Source organism: Lactuca saligna, chromosome 4 (genome assembly GCF_052625555.1).
Source record: "Lactuca saligna cultivar CGN05327 chromosome 4, ASM5262555v1, whole genome shotgun sequence".
Lineage (NCBI taxonomy): Eukaryota > Viridiplantae > Streptophyta > Magnoliopsida > Asterales > Asteraceae > Lactuca > Lactuca saligna.
Genome location: NC_136420.1, coordinates 183,212,900 through 183,239,067, shown reverse-complemented (window position 1 = coordinate 183,239,067; position 26,168 = coordinate 183,212,900). Strand labels below are relative to the sequence as shown.

The 26,168-nt window shown below is 38.6% G+C and overlaps 1 protein-coding gene across 1 annotated transcript; it reads right to left on the bottom strand.

Moving 5' to 3' along the window:
• Window positions 1-21,793: 21,793 nt before the first annotated feature.
• Window positions 21,794-25,895, bottom strand: LOC145040373 (uncharacterized). The gene is made up of 2 exons (XM_078988310.1): window positions 25,413-25,895; window positions 21,794-22,036 (listed from the first exon to the last, which is right to left on the bottom strand). Exons 1-2 carry the CDS (start codon window positions 25,893-25,895, stop codon window positions 21,794-21,796), a joined length of 726 nt encoding a protein of 241 aa, XP_078844436.1.
• Between the last annotated feature and the right edge of the window lie 273 nt (window positions 25,896-26,168).

Below are 26,168 nucleotides of genomic sequence, written 5' to 3'. Positions count from 1 at the left end.
CAACATAGGAAATAATGTTTTACATATTGATTCTTCCAATACTTTGGATAAAGCATGCTGGTGGCATTTTCGTCTTGGACATGTTAGCATGAAGCGCATAGTCCAACTCCAAAAGGCTGGAGTCTTGGAGTCATTTGACTTAAGGTCAAATGATAGTTGCGAGTCTTGTTTGTTTGGAAAAATGACAAAGTCAGTCTTCATTGGTACATGTGCTAGGGGTAAAGGTTTGTTGGACCTCGTACACACAAATGTGTGTGCACCCTTCAGAACAACCACAAGGGATGCTAACTGCTTTTTTGTGATTTTTACTATTGATTACAGTAGATATGGTTATGTCTACTTAATCAAGCATAACTCAGAAACCTTTGAAAAGTTCAAAGAGTTTTAAACAGGAAGTGGTAAATCAGTTGGGCAGGACCTCGTTGTGAGCAGTGTATTTTCATCAAGCATAACTCGAACCTCATTGTGAGCAGTGTATTTTCATCAGTTACCCATATAATTCTTTTGGTTACCTCTTCTACAGACCCAGTGAGAATGTGGCCTTTGTAGCAAGGAGAGAAGTCTTGAAAGAGAGAGAGAGAGAGAGAGTTTATAAGCCAAGGAAACAATGGGAGGCAAATTGACCTTGAAGAACTTCAAGAGTCAAGCAGTGAAGGAACCTCAAACCGTAGCAATCAACCTGAGGAGATGGGGCAAAACCTTGAATGAGATGGTAGAGAAGGCCCGGGAACGGGAGATGGAGTTGGATTTCCGCACCAAGCAGAAGTCGGAGCAGGCGCAGTCAGCGGGGGGGGGGGGGGTCAGGCTAAGAAGTCCAAGATCTCAGATACGTCCAACAAGAGTCAGTTGAGTTAAGGTCGGTGTGCCCAGTGCAATAAGGTGCACAGTGGAGCTTTTCGTATCACAGGCATGGGATGTTATGCATGTGGCCAGTAGGGCCACTTGAGTAGGGACTACCCCATGAAGGGCTTGATTTGTTTTCACTGCAACCAGACTTGCCATAAGCGGGTCAACTGTCTGAGGTTACAAGGAGGAGGGGGAACGGTGGCGGTGCCTGCACCCGCCACGATGAGGATTACTGATGGCCGCCCTGCAAAGGCGGATATTCCAGCGGTGAAAAGCCGTGAATTTGAGTTGATCACTGAGAAGGCTCAGGTAGCGCCAGACGTTGTGGATGGTACCTGTCTATTATCCCATTCTCTTTATTATTCATGTGTATAATGTGTACATTATGCTAGTATAAGGGCCTTTTGTTCAATGGTATGTCGGTGCATGATTTGTGTGATTCGGGTGCTACCCAATCATTCGTGTCTCTTGCGCATGGAAAGAAGTCCCGGATGCATCGAGAACCTTGGTTTCCCGTGCGAGGTAGATATTGCAGATGATCTTGCGTGTGGGGCCGCGAGAGTGGTGTCAGGTCGCGTAGCTAGAGTTATTGGCATTGTTGGGATTCGAGAAGTGCTAGCTGGTTTTCAGGAGTCATGTTGTCTGGAAGGGTTATTCGTGGAACCCTAACGCAGTTAGTCATCGGCTGTCGGCAGACTGTCATTTGCATGGGAGAGGGTTTGGGAAAACCCTTCACTTCTCATGTGCCGAGCGGATCTAGTTGAATCTACGTGGGGGAGAATCATTCAAATAGCCAGGATGGAAGCAAGTGGTCAGGGCAACAACTAAGGATTTCTTCTGGAAACAAACTTGGAATAAAGGAGTTATGACACTTGGTATTTATTGTCGATTTTAACCCGTAATGTAAATTAGTGGCAAGATGATACCACGCATACAAGGTGTCCAGCTCGAGAGTACGCCCAACGTGAGCTAGGGGTACGCCCAACGTAGATGGAGAAATGGTCGCGGGTGATTGGAGACGTACACCCAACGTATGCCCAGAGTCATAAACCCTAAATTTTAGTGTGTGACACTATATAAAGAACATTACACCCTGTAGGGTCAGGCTCCTTCTCATCCTTAAACCTCTCCTCGAAACCTGAACCCTAATAGTGAGAATGTAAGCTTGTAAGGCCGTCTTGTAGTGCAGTTTGGTGTTCTTGAAGTGGAGTGATCATCTTGGAGTTTCATTGAGAAGGTAAGAGCTTTTGGATCCAGGTTATCCAACTCATTTGTAAGTCTCAGAAGGTATAAAGTTCCTCACTTGTTATCTTATAACTTGAGATCTAGATTAGGGCTTGTTTGGTGTTTTTATGAGCTTTTGGACTATCTCTTGGAGGTTGAGGAACTCCAGACCTTAGATAGAGTAGATCTGAGGTCCTTTGGTCTATCTACTTCATAAAAATGCAATCTTAATGAATATTCTAACCTCATGCATGGATCAAGACCCTTGAAAAGAGCTTATGGAGCATGCAAAGGCATAAAGTTGCCAACTTTATGCCGTAGGACGTCTTAATGGACCTAGATATAAAGTTTGATGTTGGAAATCTAGAGTATTAAGCACTTAATGGAAAAGTAGCTTTACAGAGGAGTAGGATGGGTGTACATGCAAGTACGAGCCGCGTACACCACATCAATTCAGTACACTTAGCGTATATAAGAGTACGCCCTACGTACTCATCAGTCTTGGGCTTGTAGTGTTTCGGGCCTTGATTTGGGCCAACCAATGGACTTTGGGTCTATGGGCTTTAGTGGGCCATCAAGAGTCAAGTGTTTTGAGTCAGGAATATGTTTGGGCTTAGGGTAAGACCCATTAAAGGGATTAGGCCCAATTGAGCAAGTTCGACCATTGGTGGACCACTAGTGGGCTTAGAAAGCCTACCTAGTGTTGGGTTTTATTTTTAGGATTGGGCCTTGGTTTTGGATCATAGTGGGCGAGGGGTAAAATGGTCATTTTGCCCCCATGCATGGATTAAGGATTATGGTGTGGGCCCCAGTTTCTAGTTGGGTATACTGTTTTGGTATTGATCGTCAGGAACTGGTCAAGGCAACACCTAAGGATTTCTTCAGGAAGGTTCTACATTTAAGGTGAGTCTTCTCACCATACCAATGGTTCTAAGGCACCAACGCCGACACATTTTATGATAGGTGGTATACTTGTTGTGTAGAGGTGTGTGGCATTGATATGTGGTAGAGATAGCTTTTACAGCTAATGATAGTGATAGCATGTATAGATAATGGTAGAGATAGCCTGTATGGATAATGGTAGAGATAGCCTGTATGGCTAACGGTATTGATACCTTGTATGGCTAATTGTAGAAATAGTATGTATGGATAAGGGTAGAGATATATTTATAGCTAATTGATATGTGTTATGTGGTAGAGGTAGCTTTATAGATAAGTGATATATGTTATGTGGTAGAGGTAGCTTTATAGTTGATTGATATGTGTATGTGGTAGAGGTAGCTTTTATAGCTAGCATATTATTTCATTTGTGTGCGGAGTATCCTATGGGGAACTCACTAAGCTTCGTGCTTACAGGTTTGTTTATGGTTTCAGGTGCTTCAGATTCCAAGGGCAAGGCATGATGATACGGTGTGCACTCTCTCACAGACTTTTGGGGACACTCTGATGTTTGGAATAAAAGTTGTATTTGACTTATGTTTTGAAAACAATTATAAATGGATTTCTTGATGTATGACATCATGTTTTCTTATTGTAAAATGAAAAATTTTACCTTTAAAATTGGATCGTTAAAGTCATGTCGAGTGGGTATTTGCTACAAATGTGGCAAAGAGGGTCATATAGCAAGGGATTGCCCCAAGGGGTTTGTAGTTTTCTTTCACTGCAACTAGACCGGCCATCGGAAGGCCGAGTGCCACCAACTTCTTCAGGGATTTGCACCTGCTACTATACGAGCTACTGAGAGTCGGTCGGCGAAGGTCGAGACACCGAGGGTTCGTGGGAGATCCTTCCAGCTGATAGCGGAGGAGGTCCACGCAGCACCAGATGTCGTGGCTGATACGTGTTTTTTTTACTTATTCTATTTTGAGTTATGTTGTTCTTATATAGTGGTTTTTATAGGTAATTTTCATGTAAGTTTTGTACCTGCCTTAGTGTTATTTGACTCGGGTATGAGTTGATCTTTTGTGTCACTAGCTTTTAGCCGTCACATCAGTATTCGACGTGAGGCATTGCGTCAACCTCTGCGAGTTTCTATAGCCGATGAGCATGCGGTGTTTGCTACTGATGTGATCATGGGATGTTTGCTCAAGATTTTTGGTGTTTATTTTCCGATAGATCTGGTGCAGATTATGATGGTTGATGTTTGTGTCATTGTGGGCATGGACTGGTTGATTTGGTTCGGAGTTGTGATCGATTGCGAGCATCAGATGGTGACCATACGAGACCCAAGTGGGGGGAGTGCTTAAATTGTATGGAGAGGGTAGCATATCTGGATCAGCTTTCTGCTCGGCTGCCAGAGCGAGACAGAGTCTACAGCAGGGTTGCAAGAGCTTTTTAGCATATGCAATGGATACGCGGGTTGCTACCGAGATACCAACTTCTATCGTTGAGGTTCTGATAGTGAGTGACTTTCTAGATGTGTTTCCCGAGGATTGATTTGGTTCCGGGACCGGCACTTATCGCCTAGGCACCTTATCGCTTGCACCACCAGATATTCAAGAGTTATCCTCACAGATTCAGGATCTGCTGGGGAAGGGATTTATCAGACTGAGTAGTTCTCCGTAGGGAGTGCCAGTTCTTTTTGTTAAAAAAAAGGATTGTTCACACCGGATGAGCATTGATTACTGGGAGTTGAACAAGCTGACGGTTAAGAACTGTTATCCACTTCCAAGGATCGATGATTTGTTTGATTACTTGTAGGGGGAGTCTTGGTTTTCTAGGATCGATTTGAGATCTGGGTATCATCGGATGAGAGTCTGTGAGGAGGATATCTTGATGATGGTCTTTAGGACTCTTTATAGGCACTACAAGTTTGTGGTGATGCCTTTCGGACTCACCAATCCACCGACAACGTTCATTGGTGATTGTGTTCATCGACGATGTCCTAGTGTATTAGAGATTTAGAGAGTAGCACGAGGAGCATCTAAGAGCGATTCTTGGAGTTTTGATGTCAGAGAGGCTTTATGCTAAATTCTCCGAGTTGGATTTCTGGTTACGAGACGTCCAGTTCTTTGGGCGCCTGATTAACCAGAATGGGATATTGGTCAACCTGGCCAAGATCGAGGTAGTGATGAAATAGGAGGGCTGAGATCCCCCACCGAGATCAGGAGTTTTCAAGGTTTAGTCGGCTACTATCGGAGCTTTATCAGAGATTTCTCCAAGATTTTTGTCCCTCTCACCAATTTGACCCGGAAGGGTGTTACTTTTATTTGTGGTCTTGAGCAGCAGGCCTCATTTGAGACTCTTCGCCAGAGATTGTGCGAATCCCCAATGTTAGTCGTCCTCGAGGGAGTAGATGACTTTGTAATTTACTACGATGCATCTCTATCATAGATGGGTCTGGTGCTGATGCAGAGGTGGCACGTAATAGTATACGCTGTTGGATTAGTGTCTAAGTCCATAACTATAATTGGTATGTACTTGACTTGACTTGACATGGTCTATTTGGGTTGCATGGCATCAGAACATTTTGATAGACCGTTTATGAGAAGAAGACATTAGTGACATATTAATATATTATAAGTTCTAATATATTAACATGAAATCATGTTATTTAATTAGTATTGATCAAGAATTAATTTGGACTTAATTTAGTGATCAAAAAGAGACTAATTAAATATATTGGGATTGATTGTGTAAATCATTCATTCTTATATATGTGGGCTTATGATCCATGATTCCTTATGTTAGGTTTAACCCATGTGGTGACCCATGGATACTCCATGGAGATTAAAACCCATGGAGCATAAGGAATGGGTAAAGTCATGGGTTACATGGTGTAACCCTCATGTACTATATAAGGACCCCTTTAGCTCACGATATTGGCACTAGTGATACATATATTAGGGCTTGCTGATTTGAGCATGAAGTGTCTTCTTCTCATGGTTATTCCAAGTGTTGATGATGTTGTGTGAACCATTTGAGGTGTCACACTTGGGGCACTAGGCTCTCGATCTTCATGGAGTCAAGCTACATCAACAAGGTATGTATTTCTAGCTAGTTTATTACCCAAGTATCAAAGATTGTATGCTAGTTAGGGTAATACCTTGAAATATTCATATTTGCATGTATAATAGAGAAAACATAAATCCATGGTATTTAGGGTTGCATGTACACTTAGGAGTGTTAGAATGCTCAAAAACCCAACAGTGGTATCAGAGCCATGGGTTGTTTTCTGTTATATTTATGAGAATGTTTTGTTTTCAAAGTTAGAAAAAAAAAAGAAAAAAAAACATGACGTTTGTCAAATTTTAAGATAGTTACTTGTTTTTTTGAAAAACTAAATTTTTTAAAACCTGAATCATTTGCTACATGAGTTGAATTAGGTCAAATTTAGTAAAGAGATAAAATGATATGATTATTTTATTAGTTTTAAAAGTTTGATCTAAAGAGGTTTTTTTTAATCCCCCATAAGTTATGGATATGAAAAGGTTTTAAAAAAAAATTGTTTCAAAGTTTTTATGGAGTTACAAAATTTGGTGTTAATGTTTTAAAAGAATTCCATAACTTATTCCTAAGTTATGGAACATGAAATGTTTCATCATAAAACAAGCATTTAACTCCTTAAGTTATGGATTACCAAAAGTTTTATGCTTCCTTGATTTATGAGTTAGTTTAGATTAATGGAAACAAATTGTGTTTTAATTGTTTTCAATCCTAATTAATGTAGAGGTAGTTCATAAAATGTGTTTGTGTAACTTGTCCTCAAGTTACATAAAAGGTCACATTTATGAATATTAAAACTCATAAAAGTGTCATAGGTTACATAAAAAATGAAGAGTTTTTTTCATTAAATAGTATTATGACTCCATAACGTGTCCTCAAGTTATGGATGTCTAAGAGTCACTTCTTTAAAACTGTTATTAAAGAATATGAGGATACATAATAATCAGATTTTTGGAATTTGTAAACTTTTCCCATGAATACTTTAATTCCAAGTTAAGCCCTTAGAATTTTGAAAGTTAAAATTCAACACTTATACTTTATAATATTATAAGTGAATAATATTTATATATATGTATAATATTATAAGTTAATAATATTCCATTCCTTTGGCTGCACTCTACTTTCTCTCTCTAAAAACTTCATCCAAGAACACTCTAAAGGCCTCAAAAACGTGAACTACTTCATCATTCAGCTTGTTATATTGGTAAGACACCTGCATCTAAGCCTAAAAATCATAGTGTTCTTCGTGTTCTTCATCCTTTGAAGGTGTAAGGCCGCATACCTTTATAAGGTGGCTGCACACACAACTTAAAACTCTCCAAAGTGAAGAGTTTGGCCTTCATTCACTAGTAGGACTTGGTATTAGCATAAGAACACCTCAAAATCAACATTTTGGGCACAAATGAGGAGTGTAGGGCTGCACACTCCTGTGTACGGCCGCATACACCCTATGTACGGCCGCAAACTCATATGTGAAGCCGTACACACAGCTTGGCCACACACTCACTCAAATGGCCGTACACCTCTCTTATTTGATCTTATAGGGTCCCATCAAGAATTTCCAGGTCTTTAGGGTGGTTTCCCGTCATGTTTAGTCATGAAACACCCTAATTCTAACACACATATGTGTTATCACATCTTAATAGGACCCACTTGTGTATGAAACATCGGTTGACACTCAGCATTTGTAACCGATCATACACCCAAATCCTATGTAAAACGGTGAGTTCATACCCTTACGCTTTTTCCGATTTTTTTTAATGATTTCAGGGGGGAATACAAGAAAAACTACAAGGAAACTTCGCAAAGACCCTGACCCAACACATCACTTCCACTACTGATGCTAGCATAGTCCAAGTATGCTATGTATGTGGCGAAATGGGACATCTCAAAAGAGTCTGCCCAATAGAGAAGAACAATGAAGAAACAGGAGGAATCTAACCTCAGGGAATGAGGAAGCTTCAAAGAAACTTACTGTTTATTGGTCCGTTTCCAAAAAACCTCAATAATATTCATAATCTTGATTTCTTTCCCATCCAAATTTAATCACGACGTACTTTTGAAAGTTGATGCCCTAATGGGTAAATTATGGTAGCCTAGTGTATACATTAGGGTTAGTTGTAATTATACATTACTTGTATACACCAAGCAATCATAGGAAAATCTAGTGAGAACTATTCCATCGAGAGCCCATAGTTTCAAAACATTTGAACCCCCACATAAGTAATAGTAGCTACCAAGTCCAAATCGAATGCAGAAAATACCAGAGACATTCATTTCAGGATGCCAATGTGCAAGCAAAACGTTCTTCCCAGACTAACTTGACACTCAATTCTACGACACTATTCTGTCTAGCTTGACTAAGTCTATGTTATACCAAGCCCTTTTTTTCTTAAGTCGTTCAATCGCGAAACTCCCATCGCTCGTGACGACAACCATATGCGAACTTCAAAGAATCCATCTCTCTTTGGAATTCGAAAGTATTCATACAAAGAGTATCATCCGCAAAGAGAAGGACAGATTAAGAGAATCATCCGCACAAATGAAGATATGTCATAGGACCCACATTTATCCTTAATTGAACTTTCTTGCAACAATGGCGACCTTTCCAGTAGCAAGGTTGCACCGTTCGAGGCCCTCTACGGCCATAAGTACAGAACCCATCTGTGCTGGGCTGAGGCGGGCGACACACAAATAGACAAGAGTTAGATCCCCGAGAGCACTCTCACGAGTCCTGGAATCATCCGAGAGATGGCAGAAAATATCGTACGAAAGGGGCTATGTTGTTAGTAGACAAAAACCATTGGAGTCCCCGATTGGCGAACATGTCTTTCTTAGAGGTGTCATCCTGGTAAAGCCTGATACGCTTCGGGAAAGCTTAGAAAACTAAATCCAAGATACGTTAGACCATCCATCCTTGCTAGGATCGGTCCCATAGCGCACAAACTCCAGCTACCTCGAACGCTTAGCAACGCTCATCTCGTCTTCCTCGTTCCAAGCTAAAAGGAGTGTCTGGCCGATGCGAGACTTACGATTTCCTCTCGACAGCCTCGAATTAGACGAGAGTCTACAATTTGTGAGAGAATCATCTGACCCCATGGATGAAGGAATCAAGCGAACGAAATAACATCACATCCCGATAGTGAAGGCCCGGTAGAATATCAAACAGGAACTTGGATTCACATGGAAGCACGAAAGTCCCATGAACCTTAAATACCTACATCTTTTTCCAAGACCATGAGTTATATTCTTATTCTTGAATTTCAGGACGAAATTCCCTCTAATGAGGGGATGATGTGACAACCCAACACTTTTATCCTGTACAATCGATCCTTATATCAATGTTTAAACTCGATTCCGTTGCCTTCTAACGCCATTTAAGGGTTTGTTTAAGTGTTGTAAGCTTGAGTAGAGTTGGGAATGAGATTAGGAATGAGTCAACATGTCGTTTAGAAGCAAAATCGGGCGATACACCCTCATGAGAGGTGTGTACGGCTGCACACACGGGTGTGCGGCCGCACACCCATCCTCCAGCCATACACCCACCTCTTTATAAAGGAGGAGACCCCTCCACTCATTCCATTCCTTTGGCTGCACTCTACTTTCTCTCTCTAAAACCTTCATCCAAGAACACTCTAAAGGCCTAAAAAATGTGAACTACTTCATCATTCAGCTTGTTATATTGGCAAGACACCTGAATCTAAGCCTAAAAGTCATAGTGTTCTTCGTCTTCTTCATCCTTTGAAGGTGTAAGGCCACACACCTTCATAAGGTGGCCGCACACACACCTTAAAACTCTCCAAAGTGAACAGTTTGGCCTTCATTCACTAGTAAGACTTAGTATTAGCATAAGAACACCTCAAAATCGACATTTTGGGCACAAATGAGGAGTGTATGGTGGCACACTCCTATGTACGGCTGCACACACCCTCTGTACAGCCGTACACTCATATGTGCAACCGTACACACAGGCTGGCCGCACACCCTGGCCGCACACTCACTCAAATGGCCGTACACCTCTCTTATTTGATCTTATAGGGTCCCGCCAAGCATTTCCAAGTCTTTAGGGAGATTTCCCGTCATGTTTAGTCATGAAACACCCTAATTCTAACACACATGTGTGTTATCACATGTTAATAGGATCCACTTGCATATGTAACATCGGTTGACACTCAGCATTTGTAACCGATCATACACCCAAATCCTACGTTAAACGGTGAGTTCATACCCCTACAATTTTTCCGATTTTTTTTTTTATGATTTCAAAGGGGGGGGGGGGGGGGGGTATACAAGCAAAAGTACAAGGAAACTTGTGCTCAAATTATCTTGTTTTGCATAAAATGATTTTATGTTCAGTACCGTTTAAACTTAGAAAACCGTTTTACAAATCGATTAAGGAATCAACTCGTTGAAACAGTTTTCAAATCTAACGCAAGAAACTTGTGAATTTTATCATAAAAGGGGATGTTTTATAGAAGATTTATACAAAACCTAAAAAAGATTTTCGTACTATTACTTGTAAATTTGTTAGGCTAAGTTTGAGACTTGTCCTTGGTAACACTACCACGGATTCGTGAGTGGAGGATTACAGCTTATAACCAGAATCTTTTGGAGGGAGAGCGTGACTATTGTGTATAGATCTATATGGGACTGACTATCCCTCACCCTCGCTGCTAGCTACAACGGAAGCATTAGGTTCAGGGGTGACAAAGTCAAAAAAGATATTGTCCCCATTTCGTGCCTTATCTAGTCTAAGTACGATTATGGCACTCACACTTAGGTAGAAAAAATTTATTTATGTAATACGGCTAATATACTCCTTTGGGTGTAACCAGAGCTTCGAAAATACGGCTAATATAATCCTATGGGTGTAACCAGAGCTTTGAAAATACGCCTAATATACTCCTCTGGGTGTAACCAGAGCTTCGAAAAGAAAACTGTTTTCCGAGTATGGTAGATACTCACGTATGGATAATTAATCATTAACTTTTAAAGGGGAAATATAGGATTTTCCTGGGATAACCCGGCTATTCAAAAATTAGATTTTTCAACGTGTAACTAATGGATAATCAAACCTCTTTCATAGGAAAATGTAGGATTTTCTTGGGAAATAATTTTTCAAAGAATCAAGGTAACATTTCTTTCACAAGAATTATACACTTATGAACTTACCATCTTTATGTTGATATTTTAAAACTGCTTGTATTCTCAGGGTATCAATAGACATGTACTTCCAGGAGTTCGGAGAAGATGGAGCGTTAGAGTCACGTTTTTACTTTTGATATGAACAAAACTATGTATTAAACAATGTAGACTTTTTTTTATGTATGTATAATGTTTAGTTGAGTTAACTTTGCTTGCTATGATACAATTGTATGATACTATGCATGACGTCACTCTGCCTCGGAACGTTTCCACCATCGGTTTCGGGGTGTGAAAAATATTGTGTTGGGTCCTAGTCTTAATATTTCATATTGGGTGTTATATTAAGGACTTTAAATCAACTATCTTGAATATCTCCTAAAAGATGTCTAATTCAGACATCTATGATCTTCCCAAATCTCTTGGAACTTCACTTCCTCCATCACCTCCAATTATTCTCCCTAACGCACAAGTTTAAGGTCACTCAAGCCCTATTGGTACGCAAAGCCTATGTGTGCTCACATCTTGGAGATAAAGTCACATATTGACAAGCCGGGAGAGTTTGTGGCATCCCCATTTTCACGGCCAGAAAAAACTGATTTTGTTTATGCTTTATAAAAATCAGAGTATCTATTTTAATAGAAATGTTGCGGAATTTGTTCCCAATAAAACATGATAAATACGTTATCAAATCATTTCCGAAGAAGAGTATTTTTAATTCGTTTTAAAACAATTGGGATGTCATCATCAATACAGAAACATAAGCATAAACAGAACTTACATTTATTTACACTAGTGATCTACATCTCTTTAATCTCTCAGTGTAATGTGACTTCATCTCAACACCTTTAATATAAATAAACAGAGTGGGCCAGGTTGGGAGACCCGGTGAGTATATAGGGTTTTCAACCAACAATAATATAATTATTATGTTTAAAAAATCAAACAATCGACCCAATTACCCATCCCTATTATCTTCTTTACTCTTAAGGATCTATCCTAAGAGTCATCTATCCCGCATTCATTCATTCTGAAGTCCTTTGCTTCCAGAGTTATAAGACTGACACTAAATCCATAGCTGCCAATGCTCATTCGTAAAGCACTAATTCCATAGCTGCTGAAGTTCATTCATCGGGTACTAAATCCATAGCTACTAGTATCTAGGTACTAAGTCCATAGCTACCAATGTTTATCTGTTAGTTACTAACTCCATAGCTACCAACATTTATTCAATAGGCACTAAGTCCATAGCTGCCAATGATCATTCATATCATCTTTTATCTCTCATCATTCATCTACCCATGTTATACCCAACATGTTTGTAGATATAAAATACGTATATAGTTTAAATCATTTAAAACTTGTATAAAATTGTTCATCCAACATAGATAGCAAGTGTATAGATAATATGCACACATAACACGTAGTTTATATAAAATACTTCATATTTATGTGTTAGATGAAAGTAACTATGCACTCACAACATGTAAATTATATAATAAATACTTCATATCTATGTGTAAGATGAAAGAGACCATGCAATCACCTGAGAAGGTGGTGACTCGGTACTCAGACAACGCTTCGTTTACTTTAAAATAATTTCCTTTGACGAAACCTAGTATTATTACCACTAGATTTTAGTCTAATATTTACCGTGACTAATTATTAGTCTTATTATTATTATTATTATTATTATTATTATTATTATTATTATTATTATTATTATTATTATTATTATTATTATATAAGCGTTTAAAGAATACTTTCCAACCACTATGTACAGACAGGGGCCATACATAAAACACCGGAGAGCAAGACCATTTTGGCGTATAGCACTTCTAAAATCCAACAACCCTATGTGGCCCTTTAAACCAGATTCCCCGTACCGCGAGTAGTTAAAAAGATATTATAACGACATTTATATAAGTCATAATAATAGCTCAAATACTTATTATAAATTTATAATAACGATACTAATTTTAAGTATAAACTATATATAAAATAGGGTAAGCATAACTTACAAGGGGATTTTAGCTAGGAGTCGGGCTCTGCAGGGGCAGAACTTCGTCGCTGAATCTTTCTAAGAAAGATTCGTGCAGCGCTTCAGCGCTCACCTTACTATACTAAAACTACAAAAAGAGAAGTCGAATCACGGGGAACCGAAATGCTCGGGGGATAAGGAGAGAAAAAATCTTGAATCAAGAGAATGGTGCAAGAAATATGAGAGCCCAATGCTCTTATTTATACTAATTGAATTTTCAAAAACTACCCTCCATAATTACTTAATGACCTTTTAGTTATATAAACAATTAAACACCCCTCTATAATACTATTTTAAATGGATTTAATGATATTTGTACTAAACTAATGTCAAAAGAACTCAACATTATTCTTATAATGACCGCATTGTCGATACCTTTCTAATGATATATGCATATATATATATATATATATATATATGTGTGTGTGTGTGTGTGTGTACATATATGATTTATACTTTATTTTAATACGTAAATATGCTATTATAATTTGTAACTCGTTCATACGAACTCCGTTTTTGACGTTCTTTATATTAATGCTAGATGGAGATGTACTCTACAACTTTCGTTAAGACTCTGTCAGCTAATTTTGACTTTATTTTTAAAGTTTTATTTTTAACAGGCCGGGACTGGATTAGTCCATTAAAATCTCATAACTTCTTCATCTGATGTCAACTTTCGTCCGAGTTTTTATCGTTACACTACTACTAACGATATCTTCGATTCTTGTTTAGGTTGTATTGGCTAAAAAACCGCTGGATCTAATACTCAAACTTCGGGCTCTACACCGCTAAGCCGAAACTTTGAAAAATCATAAGTTCTCATACGAAGTCATATTTGGGCGTTCTTTTTATGGACGTTCTCAGGTTAACATATTCTACGACTTTCATTTAGATTACTAAGGCTAAAAGCCACTATATTATAAATTCACTATTTACGTCTTCGCGGTGCTGTGTTAGTTCCATCGCTAAACTTCGACGGGTCATAACTTCTTCGTTATAACTCGGATTTCGGCGCTCTTTATATGTACGGAACCCTTGAAAGATATTCTACAACTTGGTTAAGATTATTTATTCTAAATAATCTTTTGTCAAAAAGTCATTTTTGACCCCTATTATCTCTAAATTGACTAGCCCGGATCTATGGGCGTTACAGAGTTGGGTGTCAAAGTCTTGAGAAAGTTGGATGTTCAATCACTTTCTATGTTACACAGTAAGTTCCTTTGGGACTACTATGGACCAGAATATGACATGACACTTAATGATCTTATCTATTTGCTTGGTGCTTCTAAATCAGCAATGATTAGGAGGACTAGTAAAGTAAATTTGATTAGAAAATCAACTTTCCAAACTTCCATGGACATTGAAAATGGTACATGGTAAGGAGTATTGGTTACGAAGCTGCCAAATTTACCTGAAAGATCTTCAGGTAAAGTCCACTATCAAACTCTGTTAAGTTTCTATTTGAGATTCTTATTACATGATGTGACTGGGTCACATATTGATGTTTTAAGAATCAAAGAAGAAGTGAAGAAGGAAGTATATGCTGATTCTGATCGCGAAGATGATTTTCGATCGCATGGTTCGGTGACCAAAATTTTGAGCTGTTACTTAGGAGTTATGTAATATTGCTTAGGAATGGATAACTGTTGAGAGAAAAACTTTAAGACACACTTGAACAAAATGGTTAGAACAAGTATATAGCCGAATAGTTAATCTCAAAGATCTGTTAACTCAACAATAATATTAATAGTTAGAAGTTAGTGAGTTAGATGCGGAATGTAAATTAATGTAAGTGAACACAATTGTTATATCAAGAATACACTTAAGTTTATTCATAACTTGGAATGCATTCAAACCAATGTTAGTAAGTGAGATCAAACTTAGTGAAGAATTCACAAGGACTTACTCTGAAGAGGGATTATGATCAGATATAATAGTAAGAAGTGAGAGAGGAGAGAATTTCTGAGATAAATAGTAAAGATACTTGAAGATGTGTGTGTGTGATTCAGAACAAGTGAGATCTATTTATAGAGACTCAAACATTACAAAAGATAACTTCTAGAAGTAGCCATGCAAGGCATACTGGAAAATAGAAAGTGTAAAGAAAAGACAAAATAGACTAAGTATAAAGGCTTGCTGTCTTTTGACTTCGGATGACTGCGGTAGAAGCTATCATTGCGGTAGTAAGTTGGTTGCGGTTCTAGGAAAGTTCAGGAGGGTCACTTTCAGTGTTTTAACAATTTCCCCCTAAGTGACCTATTTAACTTTTATCACTTATCAAGATGGAGATGCTTGATTAGGATCCACCAAAACTTCCTGACACTTTCTAACCAAGTGATCCTCCTTAGAATTTCAAACTTTACTTATGGAGTGGTGTATTTTGACTTTTCAATTGCGGTCCGATAGATGTGAAGCTGCTTCTTTGTTAGACGATGTATAGCAGAGGTAGCGATGAAATATTTGACATTATCAGTTTTTCTTTTGAAGATGACTCCGAGTTCAGTGAAGTTGGATGCACCTAAGGATCTTTCTTCAAAGCCTTCGGAGAGCATCAATGCTGGATCAAGTGGAGGTAATTCAGGCTTCTTTGCAATGGTGGGATAGATATCTGCATCGATTTTAGCAAAGTCGCATACAGTATCCATCAGAAAACTATTGACTCTGTCAAGTGCAATTTGCATCTTTGGATACTTCTCAGCCTTGCCCTGGAACACTCTTGCAATGAGGAAAATCTCCTCCGGATTCATGCAAGGAAAATTAGCATGGTTCCTGAAATAATCTTGTTCCCTTCGGGTCAGAGTGTACTGGAAAAACTCTGCCATCATGAATTTTCTGACTCTGTAGTTCACGACTGCGGATGGTCGATCATTTTCTGACTCTGTAGTTCACGACTGCGGATGGAAGAGGCGGGGTAGAAGGGTATGGGAGAATACCCTTCGTAGCCTCAATATGGTCTGAGACATCAGCAGTCTTAGGACCAAGAGTAGAGAGAATATGGGTGGGAAGCCTGCAGATTGGTCCAAAAATAGTTTGATCAGATGAAGGATTGTACCTTTTGAGATCTTTTGTAGCAAAAAGATTGGTGTCGGTGCCCATGGGGATGTTTGCATCATCATGAAGATCCAGGATGCATAGTGACCAGAACCTAGCAAAGGTGAGTTCTGTGGGGTTTTCCTTGTGGTGTTCCTTAGGGATGTATTGGAGGAAGTCATCCCATAGGATTTACCCGTAATTCGCATCATGCCCTGTGAATATGCTCCAAAGAAAATCAAGGAGCTTAAGCCCCATATTGCCGGTTCCTCTGGTTTTGCGGGATAGGCTTCGGATGATGAAGTGGCACACATATTGCCACACTGCGGGCAATTGATTTTTCTTGAATTTGCCGATACCCTTGATTCTTTTCTGGTATCCCATTTGGTCTAGTGAAGAAGTGATATCTGCCATTGATGGAGAGAATAACTTGATCGACGGATGTGCCAGTAGATTGATGGAACTTAGAAATTTCTCCTTGGTCAGAATGACCAATGCATCATTCATGAGATTGAGATGCACTTCTTGAGGGTTTTGGAGTGGTCGATATGCCAAGAATGCACACTTGAACAAGGTGGAAACTGATACGATTTTCGTAAATGCATCAAAGGGTCCAAACAGAGGGTGATGCTTGAGGAACTTGATCATAAGCTTGATGGGAGCATTGTATGAAGGATGATCTTCAAATACAGCTCGAAAGTTGCTTGAGGCGATTGATGGAGAGTCTAAACCTGTTGGATTCACAGATCCTGAAGCCTTGGATTGCTTATTGGATGCACCAGATTTCACCATTGTGACAAAAAAATATTCTTGAGAGTTATGGAGGTTTTAGAAGGTTGAGAGAGACAATCGATATTCAGAAAGCGTAAAGGATTGATGGGGAAGAAGATGGGTTTATAAAGGGGAGGAAAAAGGTTTTACCCTAGGTAAAAGATAAGGAGAAGATAAAACAACGATTGGGTTTTTTTTGGGGGAATCAATGAAATATGGATTGAATCTCAGCCACAGATATTTAAAATGGGTTGGAAAAGATTTTGGGAGATTTCCAAAAAGGGTTTGCATTTAATGTAAAGGCGGACACATGTTTATACGTCAGGTAATCGTGGGGGTGATGGGAGAGGAAGTGGTAACGGATGGGATGTGTTTGGGAGATGGGACGTATTTGGGAGAGGAAAGGAAAAATTAAGGATGAGTTGGATGGGATACGTTCTTTTTGTCATCATCCCTAAAATAGGTCTGATTAAAAGTTTTTTTTTTTTTTTTTGGAAGATGATAGTTTCAATGAGAATGTTTTATTTTATTTAATGAAGGATCATTAAATAGCACATAAAGTTTTTTTCTTTACTTGAAAAAAGCAATTGAGAAATTATCACAAAGATCACGGATGAAAACGTCATTGCGGTTGGAGATGTCATTGCGGATGAACAAAGGAAAGACTATAGTGAGGAACTGAGAGGAAAACACTTTGAACAAAAAATAGTAACAACAGACCATTAGAAAGCCTGAGGGATACATATGACATATGGTTGCGGTACCTAGATTGTGATACTAAAACCATCTATCATATGTAATTCTCAGTTATGTGACAGCTCATAATTTATTCCGTCGCTATAACCCGTTCCCGTTAACAAAACCGTTCGTATTTTAATTTTTTTTTCGTTAACTTTTGGTTTAAATTAATTAAATTAGAACTTTTTATTTTGATTTCATAAGTTTGGAACGCAATAAAAACACGTGAAAACATCCCAAATTATTATTTGGAAAATTTTTAGTTACGACTAAGTCGTAATTACGGCAATTTAATCGGGTAAGATTTTAAACCCCGTTTAACGTCGGTATCGGGTAGATTTCCACCGGGTCTCAAACCCAACCCCTATATAAAGGTTGAGTGGACATCTTTTGAAGACTTTTTACCCACCTCAAAACTTTCTCTCTCTACTCTCTCTCTAAAACTCGAAATTGAGCCAAAAACAACCCTTTCAAGCTTCAAATTGGTAAGTAATCTATCCTAGCATGTTTCTAAGCTTGTTTATCTTGCGAATCTTTGTTCAAATCACCAAAAACCATCAAAAACTTGTGTTTACGGTTTGGGACCACCTCCCAAAACCGTAAACTCCCTTAAAGGGGTTTTGAAGCCCCAAAACCATTCCAAATCCCTTCTAGTGCTTAGATATGGCTTAAGAACTTGCATATACAAGATTTGAACACCAAAATCACACCTTTTGTGTAGTAAACATGAGTTTACAACCCAAGAACATTCTTGGACCGTAAACACATCTTCAAGGACCCTAAACACCTTTTAAGGTGTTAAATTGCCCCTTAAACACCTCCAAAGGCTTCCATGAGTGCCTAGAACCTTGTACTCCTTCATATGATGCACCAAAACATAAAGAAATGAGTCAAACTTGAGTTTAAGGTTTGGGAAGGTCTCCCAAAACCGTAAACACATTCAATGGGGTGTTTAAGTGCCCTAAACACCTTCTATGACTTAGATTTGAGTCTAGAACCTTGTATGCTTAACCAACAACCACCAAAACACATGATTCATGAAAAAACATGAGTTTACGACTGTAAACTCATGTGTTTACGGTAGTAAACTCCCCAAGTGCCATTCAAGAATCATAAACTCCTTTTCCAAGGTTAATTCAAGTCCCAATCACTTCCTAAGCCATGTAATCAAGCCTAGAACCTTCCTTTATGCATTGTAAGGCCTTTAAACATCCAAAAGCACACCACCCATGAGTTTATGGCCGTAAACTCATGGGGAAATGGTCTTTGGACCGTAAACACCACTAAGGGCTTACTCTTGAAGAGTAAACTCCTTATCTAGGCCCTACACACCCTTAGGTGCTACCTGGGTCACTCCTAACACATGAAATAAAGTGTTTTCGCGCCTCGGAGTGTATTGTCTTATCTAATTAGTAGTTCAAAGTCTAATTAGATACAATTATGTATCTTTTCATATTACATAGGAACCTCTCGCGTACTCAAGCCCCGAACTGACACTTAGCATCCAACCGGTACATTTCTCGTCCGGTGAGTTCATACGCCTACACTTTTCCATGTTTTCAATGTTTTCAGGGGGGAATACAAGCAAAAGTACAAGGAAATATTGTACTCCAACTTATGATTTCATTTGAAATGCTTCATATTTCATATACTTTTAACACTAGAAACCGTATTAACCAACCATTTGACTTGCAGGGTTAGTTTTCAAACTAATTGTAAAATTTTATTATATAGTGTTATATTGTATATTTCACCAATGATTTTCAACTTCATTTATGTTAAAATCATTAACCTAGAACATTAGAACACGTCCTCGGTAACACTCCACATAGATACGCGAGTGGAGGACCCCCTTTGTAACCAGAATCACAAACAGGATTTTCCGCATTATTACTTGTAAATTTGTTAATCTTAATAATTGGAGACACGTCCTCTGAAACAATCCACTGAGATACGTGAGTGGAGGACCGCCCCCGTAACTAGAATCTATTGGAGGGAGACTGTGACTTGAGTGTATAGATCTATACGGGATTGACAACCCCGCACCTGACTGCTAGCTATAGTCGAACTGAAATGTTCAAGGGTAACGAAAGTCATAAAATGATACTAGACTACTTATTGCCATATCTAGTCTATCGTATGGTTATGGAACTCGCAATTTAGATAAGAGAGATTTACTTGTTGGTAATAATGGATCTAGTAAACTAATAACCTTATGAATTAGTGTACTTCTCACACAATAGTTTAATATACGTGTTAAAACTAACATACATTTCAAGGATAACCAAGTTTACATGAAACTTCACACAAACATTTTAAGTATGGTAGATACTTGAACATAAAATTCAGAATTGATAACCAACTACAAACTTTTTAGGAAAATAAGGGTTTCTCCTGGGATAACTGAACTGTTCATAAGCAGATTGTATAACAAACGGATAACTATACTTTACTGATAAGAAAATATGGGATTTTCTTGGATAACAACTGTTTCAGAAAACTAAAGGAAACTTGTTCATTTTCATAAAACAAACCGCTTATGAAGTCACCAGCTTTATGCTGATTTTCAAACTGCTTGTATTCTTAGGTCCACATTAGACAGGTACCCGACGATCTTTTGGAGAAGACAGAGCGTTTTATCAGACACGTCTTTACTTTTGTTCAAACTAATGTATACATAAAACATGTATTTCTTTACTTTTGAACAAATGTAATTATTCCTATGTAATGTAATGTTTTGTGTTTACTATGCTTACTATGTACATTGGTTGTGATACTTTACATGATGTCCTCCGCCCCGGAACGTTTCGGCCATCGGTTTCGGGGTGTGACAAGTTAGAACCGCAATGGAGACTAAGGATGGTCTGCGGTAGCTAACGATTCAAAAAGAATTGCGGGTCTGGATTCATCATTCCCAATATTTGTATGAATACACTGAGTTTGGTAGAGTCAAGTGCTTTTTTAAAAACATCAGCAATCTCTTCATGAGTCGGAATGAAGATGAGTTCAATATTACCTTTTAGAATATGATCTTTGATGAGATGATACTGTAACTCAATATGTTTTGTCTTGGAGTGCTGAATAGGATTATGAGAGATCGATATGGCACTTTCAAAGTCCCAGTAAATTGGTATCTGCAACATTCTGTACCCGTAGTCTAGCAATTGTGTCTTCATCCACAGGACTTGGAAACAGCAGCTAGCTGCGGCCACGTATTCTGCTTTTGCAGTAGATAAAGATACACAACTTTGTTTTCTCGAGGACCAGCTGACAAGTCTTCCTCCTAGAAATTGGCATCCACCAGATGTACTTTTTCGATCAAGTTTACATCTGGCATGACCCGCATCAGTAAATGCTTGAAGAATGAAGTCATTGCCTGCGGGGTACCATAGACCCAGAGATTTGCTTCCTTTTAGGTACCAAAGAATTTGTTTGGCTGTGGTCATGTGTGACACTTTTGGATCAGCCTTGGTTCCTTGTACACACACCAGTAGCAAAGACAATGTCAGGTCTACTTGCGGTGAGGTACATTAGCAAACCAAAGATACCTCTGTAAGTCTTGTGATCCACAGATTCACCAGAGGGATCAACAGAGATCTTATATCCGAAGGCCATAGGGACCTTAGCAGAAGAACAGTTGTCCATAGAGTATTTCTTCAGAAGTTCAGTGGTGTATTTCTCTTGATGAATGAATATTCCTTGCTGAATTTGTTTAACTTGGAGACCTAGAAAGAAGTTAGTCTCTCTATTCATGCTCATTTGAAATTTGTTTGTCATGAGCTTAGCGAATTCATCCACCATTCCTTGATCAGATGGTCTGAAGATGATATCATCCACATACATTTGTACAAGCATAAGGTGAGACCCGTTTTCTTTTCTAAATAGTGTGGGATCAATCAATCCTTTTTTGTATCCTGAAGAGACTAAGAATTCAGAAAGAGTTTCATACCAAGCTCTAGGGGCTTGTTAGACAGCTTTTTGAAGCTTGTAGTAGTGATTAAGGAACTCGATATTCTCAAAACCGGGAGGTTGTTGTAGATAAACTTCTTCTTTTAATTACCCATTAAGAAAAGCACTCTTAACATCCACTTGGTGCACTTTGATGTCTTTGTGAGAGGCATATGCTAAGAAAATTCTGATTGCTTCCATTCTAGCTACCAGAGCGTGTGTCTCATCGTAGTCAACACCTTCTAGTTGGCTATAACCTTTAGGAACTAGCCTTTCCTTATTTCTGATGACTGCACCAGATTCATCTAGCTTGTTCTTGAAAACCCATCTTGTACCAACAATAGTATGACCCTGTGGAATGGGAACAAGTTGTCACACTTTGTTTCTTTCAATTTCTTCCAGTTCTTCTTGCATTGCAGAAATCCAATCCGGTTCCAATAAGGCTTCTTTGATAGATCGAGGCTTGACTGCAGACATAAATGCTGCATAGTGGTAATGATCAGATAAATCTTTGGTAGATCGAGTTTGTATACATGCAGATGGATTGCCAATAATTTGACCTGGTGGGTGATCCTTCGTCCATACCTGTAGGTGAGGCATCAGATGATTAACAGCAGCGGTAGAAGGAATGTTTTCAATATCAGAGGTTGCTTCGCATGGGAAAGGAAGTTCCCCCTGGATTTGAGAACATCTTATTGAGTCATCCTGACTAGTTGGAGTGAGTGAGTCAGTTTCTTTGATAGGTTCCCCCTGGATTGCTGAAGGGAGTCTATCTGGAACCTGAGAGGGTTCCCTCTGGACTGCGGATGGGAGAGTGATAACTCTTGGGTTGGTTAGAGTATCAATATTCTCTATGAGTTCATCATCTGAATCTGAAGATACATTTGATGGTAATGCTTCTCTGCAGGCAGTTTCACACCCCGAAACCCAAGGCGGAAACGTTTCCGGGGCGGACTCCACGTTAAGTATCAAATCCAATGCACATAGTAAGCAAAGTAAACAACGATTACATTACATATGAAATTTACATTTGTTCAAAAGTAAATTTGTACAAGTGTGATACATATATATATATATATATATATATATATATATATATATATATATATATATATATATATATATATATATATATATATATATATATATATATATATATATGAACAAAAGCAAGATGTATCTTCAATGCACTCCGTCTTCGACAAAAGGATCATCGGGTACCTATCTAATGCGAACGTGAGAATACAAGCATTATAAAAATTAGCATAAAGATGGTGAGTTCATAAGTGGTTTTGTTTTCTGAAAATGTACGAGTTTCCTTTCGGTTTCTGAAAAAGTTACGACCCAAGAAAATCTCATATTTTCTTAAATGAAATGTTTAGTTATCTGTTATGTTACACGGTTCTGGTTATGTACAATTGTTATCCCAGGAAAATCCCATATTTTCCTAAAAGTTGGCTACCGATCTGAAATGTAATGTGAAAGATGTATACTGAAAACCTAGTTATCCTTGTGAAGTGTATGTTAATTTTAACATGTATATAAAACTAATAAATGCAAAGTAAACTAGTTACTAAACCCATTATTACTAAAAAGTAAATCTCTGTTATCCAAATTGCGAGTTCCATAAGCATATGATAGACTAAATATGGCAATAAGTAGTCCATCTCACTTTATGACTTTCGTCACCCTTGAACCTTTCGGTTCGGCTATAGCTAGCAGCCAGGTGCGGGGTAGTCAGCCTCGTATAGATCTATACACTCAAGTCACGCTCCCTATCTAAGTGATTCTGGTTATAGTGGCGGTCCTCCACTCACGTATCTCTGTGGAGTGTTCTCCGAGGACGTGTCTCAAATTTATAGGAATAACAAAATTACTAGTAATAATACAGAAAGATCAAATGATGATCCTCCACTCGCGTATCTCTGTGGAGTGTTACCGAGCACAATACAATATACTAAGTTTCATGTTCAAAGTTCAAATGTTATGCTTTTAACAGTTATGATGTGGGAAAACCATTTGTGAAAATATAAATACAACAACTTATAATGTTTTTCACAAATAATATGATAATGTGTTCTGCAAGTTCAAACGATTATCTGTTATGATTGTCAGTGTTAAAAGCATATGTAATATGAAACATAACACATATAAAACAAGTTTTGAGTACAAGTATTCCTTGTACTTTGCTTGTATTCCCCCTGAAAACAGTGAAAAACATTGAAAAAGGGTAGGGGTATGAACTCACCAGATGATAAAACATGTCGGTTTGGATGCTATGTGTCGGTTCAGGGCTTGATAACATGCGAGGTTCCTATGTAATATGAAATGGTATACAAATGTATCTAATTAGAGTTTAAATCATTACTTAGATATGACTATACACTCCAATACGAGAAAACACTTCAAATCAAGTGTTTGGAGTGAGCCGGGTGACATCTACGGACGTGTAGGACTTTGGATAATGTGTTTACTCTTCAAGAGTAAACTCCTTAGGGAGTTTACGGCCCTAATACTATAACCACATGAGTTCACGACCGTGAACTCATGAATATGGGGTTTTATGGTGCTAAATGGTCAAGAAACACTTGGGGAAGGTTGCTATGATTTAATCTAAGGCATAGGAATGAGTTTAACCACCAAAGGGACCATCAAAGGGAGTTTACGGCCCTAAATTAGGAGTTTACATCCGTAAGCTCCTATACCCTCCTTATATTAATGATTTGGTGGCCTTAGATCAATCACATGTGATTCAAACCAATTTTACACGCCTTAGAATGAATTTAGGGCATCATTTGAGTAGTGTATATGAGTTTATAGCCCAGGAACCCATTCTAGGGGGGTTTACGGCCGTGAACTCTCAAAGGGATGGTTTTCATCATGATTATGTCCCCTAATTCGATTGTGGTTGGTTCTAGAATTTAATCCAAGGCTATTGGTGTGTTTAAGTGGCATTTAAACACTCAAGATTTGAGTTTACTCCCCATGAAGATGAGTTTACTGCCCAAGAGTGTTCTTGGGTAGTAAACTCGTGTTTACTCCCCAAAATTTAACTTCTAGGTGTTCTAAGTCCGTTCCATTAAGTCATTAAGCCATATCTAACATCCAAATGTCGATTGGAAGGGTTTTAAGGCTCAAAAACCCCTTATATTTGTGTTTACGGCCCAAGCATGTTCCAGGGCCATAAACACATGAAAATGGTCCTAAACCTTAGTTTGAACTCGGATTTGGAAGTTAGAATGGTTGTACAACAAGTTACGAAGGTTACCTTGATGAAATGGAGCTTAAATTTGATGATATTGGACCTTAAGTTTGGATTGAGGAGAGACGTTAGAGAGAGAGAGTAGTGAGAGAGAGAGAGAGAGAGCAAAAGCTTCAAATGGAAGATTAATCCACTTTAAATATGTCCCAAGTTCGGGACACGGTGGAATTCTACCCGATACCGACGTTAGACGTGGCTTTTGGTCGCACCCGATTAAGTTGCCATAACCCGATATGGTCGATTCTAAAATTTTTCCGATTACTATATGGAGTGTTAATATGAGTTCTAAACATGTTTAGACACCCATTAAGTCATAATAGAAACCTCACATTTATGACTTAATTTAATGACGTAAACGGAAACGAAAACGAAATTGAAAACGATGACTTTATTAACGGAATGGGTTACAAATGACGGAAAGAACTTCAGGTTGTCACAGGTAGGAACTTGAACAACATCAAATACTGGAACCTTGATGGTTGCCGCTGGATCTGGAGTAGAGCTTTCCCCCTCAACCGAAGAGGTGGAAGTATTGAGAGATACTGCTTTCGATGGAGATGGTCTAGAAATGTCTGCATGTTGTTGTTGAGCTGCGGGAGGCATAAGAACTTCTGATAGTTTTGCCGTTTCAACAGGTTCGAAGAGATCATCATAATTGACTTCTACTAGATTTAAAGGACCAGAAGAGGCAGGAATTTCACATTCCATGATTGTGGTGGTTTCAGTGGATGAAGGGGCATCGTGGATGTGAGAATCATCGAATTTCAAATCGAAGCTTTCAATGATCAACCTTGTTCGTCTGATAAGCACTCGATAAGCAACCTTGTTAGTGAAATAACCAAGGAAGATGCCTTCATCAAACTTAGGTGCAAATTTATTTAGCTGATCTCTATTGTTGATCACGAAACATCTCCACCCAAAGATATGAAAGAAACGAACATTAGGCATGCGGTTGTTAAGACCTTCTTATGGTGTTTTGTTGAGACGTTTGAACACAATGCTTCAGTTTTGGAGAAAGCATGCAATTGCTACAACTTCAGCCCAAAAGTAGAGAGGAAGATGGGCGAAGTTAAGCATGGATCTGGCTACTTCTACAAATGTGAGGTTTCTTCGTTCGACGACACCATTTTGTTGTGGAGTGTAAGGTGATGAGAAGTTATGAGAAATACCCTTGGACACCATGACACTGTTGAGAAGATGATTAGTGAACTCGGTTCTGTT

Coding starts and splice junctions, on each gene's coding strand:
- LOC145040373 (XM_078988310.1), bottom strand. CDS start 25,895: ATGCCTAATGTTCGTTTCTTTCATATCTTTGGGTGGAGATGTTTCGTG. Junction 22,037..25,412: donor CGGCAACCATCAAGGTTCCA/GTATTTGATGTT, acceptor CCCATTCCACAG/GGTCATACTATTGTTGGTAC.